Source organism: Helicoverpa zea, chromosome 14, assembly GCF_022581195.2.
Source record: "Helicoverpa zea isolate HzStark_Cry1AcR chromosome 14, ilHelZeax1.1, whole genome shotgun sequence".
Lineage (NCBI taxonomy): Eukaryota > Metazoa > Arthropoda > Insecta > Lepidoptera > Noctuidae > Helicoverpa > Helicoverpa zea.
In genome coordinates this window covers 5,161,295-5,177,731 of record NC_061465.1, presented here as the reverse complement: position 1 = coordinate 5,177,731, position 16,437 = coordinate 5,161,295, and the positions used below count along the sequence as shown (strand labels likewise).

At 35.1% G+C, this 16,437-nt stretch overlaps 1 protein-coding gene across 1 annotated transcript in view; it reads right to left on the bottom strand.

Moving 5' to 3' along the window:
* The window catches only part of LOC124636410, a 77,662-nt gene that overhangs the window by 30,100 nt on the left and 31,125 nt on the right, over positions 1 to 16,437 (bottom strand). The window contains exons 4-5 of the mRNA XM_047172493.1: positions 15,042 to 15,228; positions 2,481 to 2,624 (exon numbers count right to left, since the gene is read on the bottom strand). Coding sequence (XP_047028449.1) covers positions 2,481 to 2,624; positions 15,042 to 15,228 — 331 coding nt within the window. The remainder of the gene's footprint in view (positions 1 to 2,480; positions 2,625 to 15,041; positions 15,229 to 16,437) is intronic.

Below are 16,437 nucleotides of genomic sequence, written 5' to 3'. Positions count from 1 at the left end.
TTTTGCTACGTCATATAAGAAGAATTATAGTTCGGCCATTCAGAGAATGCGTTCCTGACACGTCGCGATTGAACTGACGACGTAACTACATTCATTGATTATTGATATAATAATGTTGTTTTAATGCTCCTCAATTGTTAAAACGGTAAACAACCAGCAAAAATATTTTTATCGTAACTGCAACGCCATTGCAAAGTTACGTCGTCAGTTCAATCGCGACGTGTCAGGAACGCATTCTCTGAATGGCCGAACTATAGAATGGAACATTATTTCAAATTCATAAATGGATCTATAAAAGCATTTGCAAATCAAAATCCAACACCAGTTTATTAATTCAAATAATTTTAAAGTAGGAACGAACATTCTGAATTCAAAATAAACTTTGTCACATAACGAGTATTTCAAGAAGCGTTCCGAGTTCAGAATCACATTTCACATCACGCTTATATTCAAAATTGAACTGTGAATGTTCACGGCGGGGTTTGCAAAGGTTGTTACATATTGTATGAGGTTTTACTGAATCGATGCGCCGGAAAAAGGAGGCAAATTTAATTTTCGTCTCGACTGTGCGCCAATGTGACAGCAGAAGAATTATCTCGCAACTCTTACGCTTAGTTCTATTGAACTTTGTTTCAGCGTGGCACCGCCTTTTGCCTTTTGCTCGTCCTTTGATTATTTAATAAAGGTTTCAATTGTATTGCTTTTGTAAACGGTTTTAGAGTTATATGAAGTATCTTGGCTATTTTTGGATATTCAGTACCTGCTCTAGTTCTTGTATTCTATACGTTATATCTCACGTAATAGGTATTTTATTAAATGTATACTACAAAAGGAATATCGACAGTAGTCCAGTGAAAATAAAAGAAAGTTAAAAGTTACTTATTCGTCAAAATTATGTTCATGGTTGCGGCATGCGTCGACTGGTATGAAAAGGCCGTACATACATTTGCTTTCAATGAATTCCTACAACATTGCGTTGACTATGTGTCCCTTGCAATCTATTCAAAGCTTTTCGTGCCTTGCGTATTTTACGCGTTCCTTTATTCGCCATCAGATGTTAGTAATTTCATTCGAATTTGAGTTCAACCGCCGTAACCAAATGGAGGTAAGGAAAGTATAAAATTTCATTTTCTTCTCACAGCTAATATGACAGGGGAGGAATCACCGCTAGTGCGACCCCTTATTTAATAAACGCTGAACCCTATATTCATATTTAGGAATAAGATGTTAGTCTTTATCTGGTAGACGGGTTGAGGTGTAAATGCATATTGTATATAAAGATGCAATAAAAGCTAAGCTCGTAAAATGCAAAATTGTAAGATACTAAACAGGCATCGCGATAACTCCTTAGTAAGCTTTGTACCAGCTAATTATTCTTCAAAGAAATGATATCTTGGAAAGTTTTCCTGACTCCGCTCGGGTTGGAGAAAAATATGGTCTCAGAAAGTGTCGGAGTGAGGCAAAGTAATTGCAAGGTCCACTTTGCCGACGGTCGCAAGCCCTCTTTGTGAAGGCTGGGGTTACTTTAGTAGCTTATTGAATGTACGGTGAAAACTTTCCACAGGTACTTTCATATTTGAAAGACGTGTTTGAAACACAAAACATTTTCTTACAATTTAGCAGTGATTTTAAGAGTTAAGAATTAACAAAATTCTTTAACAAAATAAAATGCTTATTTGCAATTAGTATGTCCAATTGAAATGAGATAACGACAACATGTATAAATCTTGTCGCTTGTTTGAAAACGGTATTTAGTTTATATATAATTATTCGTCAACAAATTTTGAGACTTAAAGGCTTATCTCTAAAAACGCAAAATATTAATTCGAAATTAAACGAAATAAATATAATATTCTATTCCAAAGTAAAAGCTAGGTCCAATTTGCGATGGACGTCAAAGTCCCCTTATTCGAAAGTGGGTACTTTAATGCTCTTTTGATAGACTTATTAAATATACCGACGAAACTTCGTTGAAAATATTATGAGCACTTTGATTTTCGGTAAAATACATTTTGTGTAATATATTTTTTTCTCTGGTTCTGACTAAAAGTTCTTGTTGAGGTTTTTAGAACATCACGGACTGGAAATTTATGGTACTGCTGCTTTATTATTTACCACCCAATAATAGTACTCAAAGACTTCCTTGTAGATTTTGTATGAAACTTTAATAAATGCTGAAAATGTAAAATGGAATGGTTTTCATCATACAGAATGAGTGATGAATTTAGCTTCTAAAAATTATCACTGTACATTTTTAGTTGAAGGGAGATATAGTTAATTTTTGATGATAGTAAATGTATTGGTGTCGGAAAAGTCGTCCATCAGCAGTCTCTCTTATGACATAAAAGTTGTACGTGACGGCGGAGTTTTTAGAGAGTATAAGTCCCACATAACCACCTTGTTTGTCCCAAACGCTGGTGGTTTGTATAGGCAATTTCTAAGCTTGATAAAAAGGGTCCTTTATAAAATTTAAATCTTACCGTTATCATCCCGGTCAGGTCCACTGTCGTGTTCCGACTCGGATTCGTCCCAAATGGTGTCCGTGGCTATCTTCTGTCGCGAGCACTCGATCCAGTAGCCGGGAGTAGGGATCAGGCTATGTGGGTACTCTTCGCAGAATTCATCTGGGTAACAAAAAAGGTAATAAGTAAAATGAAGTATGCCCTACAAATGAGCTGCAGGATTGTTTGAAAGAGTAACCGCGGCCCTGGTAAATGAAGGGCTTAAGAAGGAACATGGTGGGTTTTAGTCAGTAAGAGTCTGACACTCCCAGACGGGGTCATATGACGATTTCCCACCAAAAAAACGTATGTACGCGTAAATTGTTTACAGCAGTAAATGTCTATTTTTCTAACTGACAAAAACAACCCAAAACGATATCATTGAGTTTTTCTTTGAAATTAATTTGGTTATCGTTGTTTGAAGGCCACGATCGGCGCTTCCCTTTAATGACTATTAATTTATTTCGCTTCGTTATGTGCCCATTTGAGCGTAACTCTGAGTTTTGATCATTATACAACTTGGTTGTGTACTGATTTTATAGTCAGTAAATCATTGTAACACAGATAAAAAAATAATTTCAGTATTTCACGCAAGAGATATTATGGTTGCAAAGTGAAATGAAATATCAAACAGATCCTCCATTTCAGTGCCTAATTTTCAGGAGCAATATAATCCTTTCAGTCGCTTTAAACGCTTTGAAACTCACGCCAGTTGTCAAAATTTAGCGGAACTCACCAACACTGAACGAGCACTTTATTAACTGAATGTTTCGTGAAAATTTCAATCACTGGAGCTTGGTAAATGTGAAAGTGAAAAGCTTAGATATTCATATGATATGAATATTGAACAAACATGGGAGTCGTAACATTTTTATTTATTTCTGCACTTATCCTTGGGAGGGAAATCTGGTGCTGATGCCATTACCGGGCCGGTTGTGAAATGTGAATAAAATATTTACACTGAAGAGCGAATGCGGAAGCGCCCGTCACGGCCGCTCGGGCCACGGTCCGATAAGTCGCGTCTTTACACTTTTACATATTCAGTTTTGCAAGAATCTCTGCCCTTGTATTTTTATATCATAAAGTTACATGAACATAGATATATTGGAATATTACTAACAATAGTCCTAAGCATTCATCATCATCATCGTCATCTCACCCATAGGACGTCCACTGCTGAACATAGGCCTCCCCCTTAGATCTCCACAGATACCTGTTGGAGGCGACCTGCATCCAGCGTCCTAAGCATTACTTAAAATAATTACCAAGAAATTCATAATAATTCTCTTACTGACTAAGTATCTTTTGTTCCTTGTTGTAATCTTCGGTCTTCTTTCTTCTGAAGTGTGATATTTTCAGTTCTCAGTTCACTGTAAGGTAGAACACCAAACTCTAATCAATATGCTTGGCGTTCATACTTAGAGTGGACCGAAACACTGAATTTCTTCTGTCTGCGGTTGAAGGCTGTCTTCAATCTTGAAAGTTCTGAAGTACCTATTAAAAATTGTAACATTAACATTGTCAGAACTTTACCTATTATAATGAAAAAGTATCTTAATCCTAGGAATTAATTAGTTAGTATAGCTACTAGTTTCATTAGTCGGAATACCTCATTATTTTCCTGCGATAATCCGAATTTTATTCGGGGTCGGCGCAGTATGTTTTCTCCTTCCATACTCTTCTTCAAAATAATCCGGTGTTAATATTATATTCAAGATATTTCTTAAACGGCTCGAAGTTTAGTCCTTAACAGACAGAATATTTCTGTTTATTATTATTCAAGAGCCTTCAACAAACCGTAACGTTGCACTCGTAAAATAAACTTCCATGGATCTTGAGATTTGTTCAATGTGGCCGCTGGGAGCTTATTTTCAAATAAATATAAGATATTTTGAGCCTTTGTTTAGATGCAACTGACCAGACAATCTTGAACTTTGTAAAAAAGATCGACTTTATTTTGAACTCTGTTTCACGCACGAAACTAAACTGAACTTTCCACACCAGTTAGTCTGTCTTTAAATTACTGAATTTTAATTTTAAATCGGACTAGTAGTTCCTGATATGGAAGCCGACCCCAACATAGTTGGGAAAAAGGCTCGGAGGATAATGAGTTAGTGAGAGTGGCGCAAACGAACATTCAGTTTTTTTTTAAGTATTAGTAGGTATAGGTGTAGCATCTTGTTTATAAAGTACACATATACTTAAAACGCGAATCAGTAGCTATCCCATATCTATTTGACATATTCTTATTTGTAAGTATACATATACATAATAAATACGAGCTTTATCGTCACAAGTTGCGTAGTAAAATGGAGGCCGTTCTGTTAACGACACACGTGGGAGGGATACCAGCTGATATTATACATTTACTTGCATATAAAAGTACATATTTTAAATGGATAAAGTAAATATGTAATGGCTCCCGTGAATAGTGAATAACTTCCTGAACCCAAACCTCTTTGGATATGTAAGGAGTATCACTACTTTATGTGGTGGTTTAAATGAAATATAGGTTTTCGGGTTTGGTTATCCATTTACTATGAACAGTTTAAAAAATTTGGGTAACTGTTAGAATTGCTAGCACAATGTTCATCTAGAAAATATTCTCATAGTTATCTTAACGTGAACGCAGACTAAAATGAAGACACAATTTCAAACTAAATCAATATCGCTTAACATTGTTTATGGTTTTTTATGACCACTATTGCATACAGTATTTTTTTTTTATAAATAAAACGCGTTCTAAAACAGCCCTAATATTTAAGAACAGTTATTAAAATTTGGAGAAAACCACGAATTAGCAAGAACAATAAGGTTTTCATTTTATTTATGTGACCCACATATTCGTATCTCTTTGATAAAAGCACAAAGAAAATATTAATTTCCGTTTCCGTAAAGGGTTCCCTTTTGGACTAGACTAGGCTTGTACGACAATGCTGGTGAACATATTTTTATTTCCATACAATACACAAGAGGGAAAAATGTTCAGAAATGTGAATTGGAAGATTTTTTTGGATATACATTTCGGTGGGTAAAGAAAGTTTCTGCAATGTCTTTTTATAACAAGAGAATATTTTCCAAAAAAATAAGAAAAAAGTTGTAGGTATTACAGAAAAGACTGTTTGAGACAGAAAATAAAACTGAAAATGTTACAAGGTTTCAGTAATACAGGTGGACATAGGTTTTCTTGAACAAAACCTTGATAAACTCAAGCAAGGTTGCTACCAACAGATAAACTTATTAAAAACTTTGCTCACAAACTCACTAGAACTTCAGTAACGTTATACTCGGAAGACGTATCAATCGTTGGATTTTCCCTCTATGTACATAATAAAACAAACAAAATATCACATTTTACACGTGCGCTTCATTATTTTTTAATCTCGTTCCTATGTAATGCTATATGTCAGCCATACTTTATGAAGGGCGCGTTATAATAAAGGGTGTTTGTTTCGGCAAACATGGCAACTTAGTGAGTCTCCCGAGTTTGCTCGGCGTTTAATTTTATTGCGTACCTTCGGAATTTGTTAGTCATATTAATGTATAGCTTATCAGCTGGCTTTTGAAATGCTTGGATTTCATTTTTTTCAGCATGGCATATACAGTAATTTAACTGCAATTATATGATCAAGTGAATACATAATTCATCCATGATGGTTCAGGACTATCTCTGAACTTTTATTTCTTACAGTTAAGATCATGATAGTCGATTATTGATGTGATATTCGAACTATTTCAATAAGCGGGTGTATCAAATTATTGTATAGTTCGGCCATTCAGAGAATGCGTTCCTGACACGTCGCGATTGAACTGACGACGTAATAACATTCATTGATTATTGATATAATAATGTTGTTTTAATGCTCCTCAATTGTTAAAACGGTAAACAACCAGCAAAAATATTTTTATCGTAACTGCAACGCCATTGCAAAGTTACGTCGTCAGTTCAATCGCGACGTGTCAGGAACGCATTCTCTGAATGGCCGAACTATAATACCTATGTCTAGTTTCAATTAATTGTTAGTATAATATACCTAGCAGTAGATTAGTACGCTGGCACTAATCTGTTTAAACCTGGGTTATGAACCTGATCTTATGAAGTGGTCTTGTGATTGTGATATTGATTGCTTATTGGATTATGTCTGTTATTACCTCAGTAGGTAATAACTAGTATTGTAATATATGGATTAATCGTTTGGGAAAGCTTTCATCGTGTACCAAGTTAGTATTTATAATTTAATTTGCACGATTTTGTAATAGCTTTAAAATTTTGTAGGTCACGTTAGCCACAGACAAATTTTAACCGCCTTACCACAAAAACTTTTAAACGTCAGTTTATGCCTTGTCTAAAAAAATGTCAAATTATGACGTTGACATATGGTTCATTTTGCAGCCAACATTTTATTAGACAAGTGTTAAACAGGGTTTAAAGTTTTTGTAGTAAGGCCATAAATGTTTGTCTCACACAGGAATATCGCATATTTACCCACAGACAAACATGCAAAAATGTAGAAAGTAAACAAAACGAGAAAAATGATTATTTACTACGTCAAGCTGTAATTAATAAGCATCGTTACGTTTTAATTACTAACGAACACACTCTTCTGTACAAAATTCATTCTTCATTATACTTCGTTGAAACAAATTCTGGCCTGGCAAATTTTTGAAGCATTTAAACCAGAGGTTGGAAAGTGATTAGCTCGGAAAGTTTCTCTTTGTTACAGTTACGATGTCACACCAATTAGTATCGGAAAAGGCTAGTTTGAACTTGCAAACGGCAGCCGATCATTGGTTAAGTGGAGTCAGTTTGCATACCTAGTCGATTGTGATTGATTTACGTCGACTGGAAAATCTGTCCAGTGATGAGAGCTACAAAACTATAGGAGAGCTGTGACTTTAATTGAAACCGTATTTTTATTCTCACAAGACCGTATCTGCTCTTTTGTTTTCAGATTTTCTAGAAAACTAAGCTCTGTCACCTCGGGTAAGTCATTTCCTCAGATTCCCACTCCATCTTAAAGTGCAATTTTACTCTATAATCTTTCAAAAATATGACTTTCTTTTCTAAAATTTACCCATGCAGCTTATTTATTTATTCAAAGTAGCTGCATATATAGGTGGCAAAGAAAGGTAAACAGGAAAAATACCCTTAAAATATGTTGCCCTATATTAAGGTTTATGCATAAGATATGCGTAGGAGTGCGCGGTCCTTTAAAGAAAGTTGGAAAGGGAGGTCATAAAATATGGCGTAATAAGTTGGTGATGTATGGTGTATAAAATTATGTTACCCTTTTTGGACGCGGAACTTGTACGGGAGTGATGTTTGCTCAATATTGGTTGGTGCCCTATAAAATAATAGGGCACGAAGTAAGTCAATTTACTTATATAATATTTTTAATTTTAGCATATTGCCAGAAAAAAAACCAATTTGCTCAAATACCCCAAAACACTGGACTTTTAAGATAACATCTCTATTTCGGACCCATATTTATCCGTGCCGTATCTTAAAAATACACATGTAAGTACATAAAACCTTTTTATCCATTATTTAACCAACCTACATCCCTTAAACAGTCCCAACATAACTTGTATAACACGAAAGAAAAATTACTCACTTCCACTATTTTTCACATTACCGAATCCAGGTTAAGCCGTTTCGGATACAAGGAAACTTGGGTACGAAGGGGCGAAACTTTGCAAATATATTAGGTCCACAGAATGGGCCCACACAAACACAATTTGGTGTTGGGTACCGCGGGGCCCTTTGGTCCAGGGCTGCAATCGGCACGTTCGTGTCCTTAACTATAAATTGAAATGAGATTAAAGAAAATAAAGCAAGGAGACTATTTCGGAAGATTAAACAATCGTTTGTAAGCAAAACAATAATTTGAATGATGGAAAATTTGCTGTTTCCCTATTTCAGTATCCAAAGAATTTCTAGCCGACCGTGAAACACGAATATATTTTATCTACATAATTCTTTATAAAGAAGTAATTTTTTGTTACTGATCGATTTCGCTATTTATTTTTTTTCTCTTTTATGCAAGCCCTACAAAAATGTTACCAACAGTCCAATCAATTGCAAAAAGTCCAATCGGGATGTGGCGTGTGATAAATCAATTTTTAACTAAGTGCCAAACTGTTGGCTTATTGATTAAAAGCTCTTCGGGTTTTCGGCAGGGTACTAAGTTAATAACAGAAGTTTTCAGACAGATCTTATTGAGTAAGGAATAGTTGGCCGTCTGTAACTAGGTAATCAAGAGGTAGGCGCCAAAAATATTGAGGAGACCTTAGATGGATCAGTTCTGGGTAACGAGCGGTCATATCATGCCAAAAGTTTGATTGTGATTCCCTAACTACTAACCCGCTAAGATTTTTGTCTGTTTCACGTAGCACGTGCTATGTTTCATCAGATCAGTGCAGATAATAATATATTTATAGCAATAAATTTTGTCCACCCTTTTAAGCAAACAAAATGAAACAAAACAAAAGACCTCTAATATCTATAACATAACCTTTTATGAAAGTTTCCACTACCCACGCAATGTTATTCTCGTTCAACATAGACTGTTTGAAGTCCTAAAATATCTTTCAATAGAACATTATAATCTCAAATGGATCTAATTTTAGGCTTAAACGTGACCTAATTATGTCTGCGCGGATTGTGCTGGACAGACGCAGACAAACGTTGCATTAGCAAACGTCATACAAGAAGGAACATTAGCCATAATTACGAGGTTTTTGTAAATAATTGTGTCAAAGAGATAATATAAGATGTTAAAAATATTCGTTATACTAAGCAAATAGTTGAATTACCCCTAATCTTTTTTGGGTGGAGGGGCAGGGAGTGTCCGACTTTTACTGACTGAAATTTAGCCATGTCTTTATTCCAATGGCGTGTTATCTCTATCGTGACACTGGATCAGAAGAATTGTGCAACCCCAAAAAGATCAAACAGAGGACAGAAGAAATTTCACGAGAAACCTCGGCTCCCAAGACGAAAAATCAAATCCCAAAAAAGTTAAATATACTTCGAAGAATACCTAGCCTCACAATACCTACAAAATAAATTTTGCAAGACACCATGTCCCGTATCCCGTACTTCAAAACAACTCAACGAGTCCCACTTGCCAAAAAGTGTTGACAATGCATTACCTTCTACATACAGTGCCAACAAAGGTTGCGTGCCAAAATAACGACGCCTAAATATTGTACAGACCTACCTATTTGTTTACCAAAGCCTCCTTATTCATGTGGCTGGCCACTGGATTTATTATTAGAAAAGTTTTTACCTTTTCGCGGTTTCTGGGTTTTGTTGATCAGCTCAAACGGGGCAGGATGCGGCGGAAATTAAGTTCCTTGCATTTGGTTTCGTGATCGCTGGGAGGGTACTGTCAAATTGTGGACTTTGGAGTGACGTCACGGATTGGTTGATGTATTAAAAGTTTTGTGTGCATTGGGATCCCCTCTGCGGTGACGTTTGTTGGCAGTTGATAGACGAGGTTATAGTGGTGTGTCTTAACTGGTTAGCAATAAATCATGTTAAGGGAATTCAGCTTAGCCTAGAAAGGTAGGATTTCTTACAGATTTTTTACTAAAAGTTTGTCATTTTAAAAGCGATTTGGTCAAAAAGTCTTTTAGATTTGTATATTTTATATCTGTATTCATATACCTATTTTATAACTAGCCCGCTCAAAAATCTGCTCGTAATAAGGCCAAAATATCATTTTAGCAAATATTTTCTCTATTAATGTTGTATGTATTTCTACGTAGTAATAAACACGGTTGATTAATATGGATACAGTAAAAGTAATTGTTCGATGAAAGTAACATAAATTTGTATCTAATGGAAAATATACAATATATGAAGTCCTATTTACAGTCCTTTTCCAATTATATGTTGTTTATATTTTATATAAAATTTTGCATTCCGTTAAAATTTGTTTATATAGTTCTTCCATTCCTAATGTCATCATCATCCATGTCCTGCCCTTATCCCAATTGTATTTGGGGTCGGCGTAGCTTCTTATTTACTTCTCCTTATGGGTATTAATACCATATATTGAATACCAATCTAACCTATTTCCCAGCTACGCATACATCTTGTAAATTAAACTTAACACACAGGTATGCAACATATGTATGTAAGTCAATGCTGTCAGGTAACACATATTCTCCATTGGCGCCGACAGTTATTGACTGGCCGAGGTTAACCGGCACCTGACGGCTTCCGAATACTGGCAAGTTTATGTTCTTACAGGTATTTCATATTTCACTTGAGAATGGAGCTGACTGGTGGTTTCGTAAGTATGGGACCTTGTGAGATGTAATGTTAATGGTTTGTGTATAGTGTGTCCTAAAATATCTGTTGGTGTGCTAAATTTGAGCCATGTTTGGAAAAACTTAAAAAAAATGTTTTATTTTGAAAGGAAAAGATAATCTTGTAATGTAATAATCTATAAGGTCTATACTCTATTATGTACTAGCTACCACCAGCGGTAGTCAACACCCGAAGCCAGTGGGAATTCACCCGAATAAAATGTACCAACAAACTATCATCCTCGATAAGTGGGCTATATGTCACACTGAGACTTTTTCAAATCTTCTTCACTCAAAAATAAGGACAGAATTGTCAAAATCGGTTGAGTTAATCCAGAGGTTACAAAGTCACAAAACCTCTCTCCGATGTTAGTGTCCTAAATGACGAACTACAAACATTTCTACATAAACACTGATTGAAACACAAGTCAAGACCTAGATAGGTTATGTAATTACGGTTTAACTATTGGCAATAATGATTACTCTGTAATTAGGACATACGGATCAAATATCTGGGTCTAACTAAGTACATAGAATACTATGTGTTAAGCATTAACTTGCTTAATATGTATAATTACGGTCGCTCATTAAACCAAATGACGTGAGAAAAGCCTTTGGAAAATTGATTTAGGCAACGGCTTTTGGTCTAGAAACTTCTATAATTTCATTATTTTAATGAGGTCGTTAAATGTCCATGTAAAATCTTGGGTAAAAAGAATTTTAATGAGAAAAATCTCCAACTCAAAAATAAAAAATAACTTAATATTTTTTTACATAAAAAAACAGATATAATAGATGTTTAAAAATAAAATAAGGTCGCAAGGTAAGCATTATGATGAATGGAAAATCATCTGCATGTCTTGCAGTTGATACACTCGACAGAGGGAAATTGGATTTCAAATACAACTTTTTACTTCCATAGAGCGATGAAATTGTGACACGTGTCCAGAATATTTTGATTTTGTTTATTATTGTTTGAAATGGATTTTTATATTTTTGCATCGGGGTTAATATAACAGCAGTGCTACGGATAGTAATTTATTGACGGTGAATATTTGAATCACTTTTATCCAATAAGTACTTAGTAAAAGTAATATTGGAAAAAACGTCACATTTCTAGAATCATCTTTATAAGAATCCGATCCTACTTTAATTAGATTTTTTATTAATTCCGTCAGAATTCTCATACTGCTTTTATTAATACTACGCTCTGATTTCAGTTCCTCGAACTTAGGTTAGAAACCCATATTTTTATATTAAAGCTGTTCGCCAGTGTTGGTTTTTAATTTAAAAAAACACTCCAGGTTTAAAAGGAGAAGCAACAAAACATTACTCAAATATTTATCACTGGCAAACTGTGGATGTACGAAAACATACCTCAGTGTAATCCTCCGGGATTCACAGGCGTGGGTCAAAGAGCAGAGTACATAAACTCTTGACAGACAACCCTGTATCATTTACAACATTACAACTAAAAGTTCAGCCTACGTGCCCTTTGAACGTTACAACAAACCCTCAAACCTAACCTGTAAAACGTAAGTAGCTAAGACGAAATAAACTCTTTACTCCGCACTAATTCGGCTCGAACTTCGCAAAATCTTAATTTGAATGAAAGTAAAACTGTACGTAATTATTCTGTGAATTTAGGAACGTTTAAAAGGAGAGGGGAATGGTTGGCGTGTTTAATCTTGTCAATTATCCGGAAAATTGGCGCGGCCGGAGTCGGTGGCAGTCCCACAGAGGTTTTATCAGCATTAGCAGACTTTGGAGCCAGACTAATTGCGGTCACTGACCGATTAATACTATATTTTCATGTAATCACAATTTCAGGCTCAGAGTTGCTGAGGGTTAAAGTTCAGAATAAAAACTGTAGTACCTAATGGCTTTTAAAATTACTTAATTCCATCTTACATAGATTTGGAAAATTTAATGTAACTTATAATTACGTAACTCATCATAATTTTTATTTAGTTTCAATCCTAGTAAACAGAAATACTTTCGCTTTCATAGCAACATATATTGAAAAAGTATACGTTGAGCATACAACCAAGCAATATTTACGAAGAGACAACCATTTACTCCAAAACTTATCTATAAAAAATATCAATTTAGAGTTCTTTGAACTTTGAAACCGTTAAGACATTATTCCGTTAACGGTTTCATCTCACATCGCTCTCATCGATTCCATTTTATATCTGATCTTTTCATCTACAATCGAATTTGCTGTGAAGATGAAGCCATTCAGGGGAACACGTATTTGATACTTTCTGTTCGTACGTGAGGACGGTTAGGACTTTCAGGCTTTGTATGGAAATCTTGTCTAGGTAATAATGTAGGTGGATGACGAAGGAAAAGCCAAACATATGTAATTTATGAACTGAACAACAGTTAAATAATAGACGCCTGTTTTAGTCACTGAAAGTCCTATAATTATATAATTTTGTCCATAATTTTGTCGACGGGCGTGGGTAGTAAATCACATGTAAAACCTTAGGTTAAGACCTCAGCCAAACTGCATTGCCTGTTTACGAGCTCAACTACAAAGTTCTGTTACCACCACACCACGACAGGTCCTGAGAGAATTCGTCAGGTTCCACACATACATTATTTAAATTCCTTCAATTTTGCCGAGACAGACTTCGGTCGTTGACTTCTACGTTATAATGTACAGCAGAAATAGTTGAGACTTACGGGCTGCTTCGGAGCGATAAACAAGAGTCTTGGTTTTATACTAGCGTCACGTACAACGCGAATTTTTGCTCCACGATCGAAATTATGTTGAGGGATATCGAATATTAAATGAAAGAATAGGGTACATATATAGTAGGTACAGAGTATTACATCTTAGCAACTATATTGTGCTTTCTTTTATGTAAGTTAAGATACCATTATAACGATTACAATTGCGTATGACCCGGGTTTGACAACGACGGATAATAATAAACGGTTTGATAGCTTAAAGTAATTACCGTCAGGATAATCAAGAGAACTCTCTAAGAGTAATTTTTACCTTATATATTTACATATGTAAATGATTGCTGATATTTTTTTCAAAATTAAAGAATTTTAAAAATCTTCGTTACTTTCACTTTCAAATTCTTAGCTGCAGCTGAAAGTCGAGAACTTGTCAAGGATCTACAAGTTTATCAGTCCTAAGTCACTTCAATCGGATATCTATCCACTTTATCTGAACTTTAAGAGGTGTCAGGGGTCAGATTAACGACCTTACAAAAAACCAGCTTCCCTCAGCTTATGATACTGATCTTCCTTAGTACTACTTAGTAGCAATTACGAGCTTGTTTTCCGAACATTATCGAGTTCATAATGACCTTTGAAAAATCTCCCCTGAAGCCTTAAAGGCCGGATTGTGTTGAAAGAATAGCCGATTGTTGGTACTTTCGCGCCGCACTTTATGAATGAAACAATGGAGGAAGTTTTGAATTAATTGATGTTGCTGTTTTTATTTGATTTAGGACTTTTTGTCGTACGTAATTTATTTTTGCAAGAACTTCTGTACATGCTGTTTTCGATGTTAAGTAGTTATGTATTTTGACTTTGACATTATTGTTACTTGAATTTATTAGTTCTTAGGTCCACAAATGTTTCTAAGCCTGCATTATTATATCCCTAAATAATTTATACCAGCTATTAAAACATGCAGCTATGAAACGACTAAAATGATTAATCTAAAAGCATGGATATAAGTTTCAGTTTACTTTTATTATCATCTTAGCGCTAAGCTGCCCAGCGCACTGGATATGTCAAGAGCCCTGAACAGCGTTGAGAGATACTTTATCTAATTATGTTAATTTCGCTTTTTCAAACGAGATTCCATTTAAATGTTTTTCTTCTGACATTTGAATATGAATGACAAAAATCTTGGCGGTAGGTTAAAGGTCTTACGCTTACAGTTAAATGTTTTGGGACATACAAAAAAAAATGTCCGTGGTTAAATGAAGATTGTGCTGGCTATTTTGTTACAATAAGTCACATTTATCATAATATATTTTTACATCAGAAAAAGGTACACTTAAAATAGTGAAACTTACGCAATGTACAAAAATGCAATATCCAATACCTAGGTAGTAACATAATAATCTATTTAGTTTGACATGCATTTTTCACATTCAATAACAAACGACCACAGAAAAAAGTTTGTTTTATACTACATTTACCCTGAAAAAAAAAACAAAAGCAACTCACACAGAACATTTGACATACCTGAGCAAGCCTGCGGCGGCAGAGGGAATATGAGCGTGGTGGAAGACTTGCGCCTGGCCACGGCGCAGCCCAAGGACTGGGGTTTGAAGCTGCGCAGCTGCTGCATGAAGTCACTGCACTCCATCAGCGCCACGTCCGCGAAGTGCAAGTCGCACAGGATCTGGTTCTTGAAACGGCGAGCGCGTTTCTGAGGAGACGGAGTTAGGTTAGGTCTTGCCTGTTTATTTCAGTAGTTAACTACGAAAGTGTCAAAAGTCATGTTGACCTATTGGTTAAAGCACCTCCTGCTTGTATTTGCCTTAGGTCAGGCAAATACCAATATATCTTTTCTAAGTTATATATTACGTACATGTGTTTTTTCAGTTCATCTTTCATACCAATGGGCAATGACTGAGGAAAGGTGAAGAAAAAAATCTTGGGAAACCTGGACTTTAATCAAATCTTAAATTGCATTGAGTAAAAGTGTTAATTGACGCTCATCCCTTATCTGTATAAGAAGAGACCTGCAGTGGGATGACAAAAAGCTCATGATAAACTAACGAGATACTTTTGACCATTAACCTAAGCTTGTGTAAAAAAGTTGCTATGCAGTTAATCTGATATCAGAACAAAGCTCAACAAAACCGATATAAGAAAGTTCCGAAACCATCAGTCAAGTGACTTTTCAACTGACAGCTCAAACCTCGAGGGGATAGAAAAGTAACGCAATCCTGAATCGTGGTATCACTCTTTGGAAACAATATCGGTATTACACAGAGTAGACAATACGTCTCTTTCACCGATCAACCCCAAAAATGTGATGGAAAACCCATTACTTTCATAATAAATTCAACAGCGAATAAATATTACACCTTGAATAAAGCAGACGTGTATATAAACGTAGGTAATCCTTTTGGGAGACCTTAACAATATAACAGTTGGACCGAATTACAAATTAATATGCTCGTAATATTTCATTTTGTATTGAGAACCATTTAGCCTTTATCTGTTTTTGAATATTACCAATTTATTTCGGTATGTGTATTCTGTGTAGGTAGAGGGTGAATGTATTGAAAGTCGGTGCTAACAGCCGAATTGAGGTTAATTCTTTGAGATTGAACGCTAAAGTTGAGTTAGTCCGTATCGATATTTTCACACTTAAGAAATAAGGTTGTGAAGTCACATATAGACCGATTTTTGTGAAACAAAATCCCCTTATGATATAACCTACAGTAAATTAATTCGTATAGGTAAAATATACACACTTTCATACAGGTACAAAATTACGAGTACTAAATAATAATATTGGCTAACATTAACTACACAGCTACACATCCCAAATGAGAAGCTCTCAAAAACATTTTATCCCAAACTATTCCTGATGAGTTTTTCCATAGTCAATAATTTGAAAAGCTGA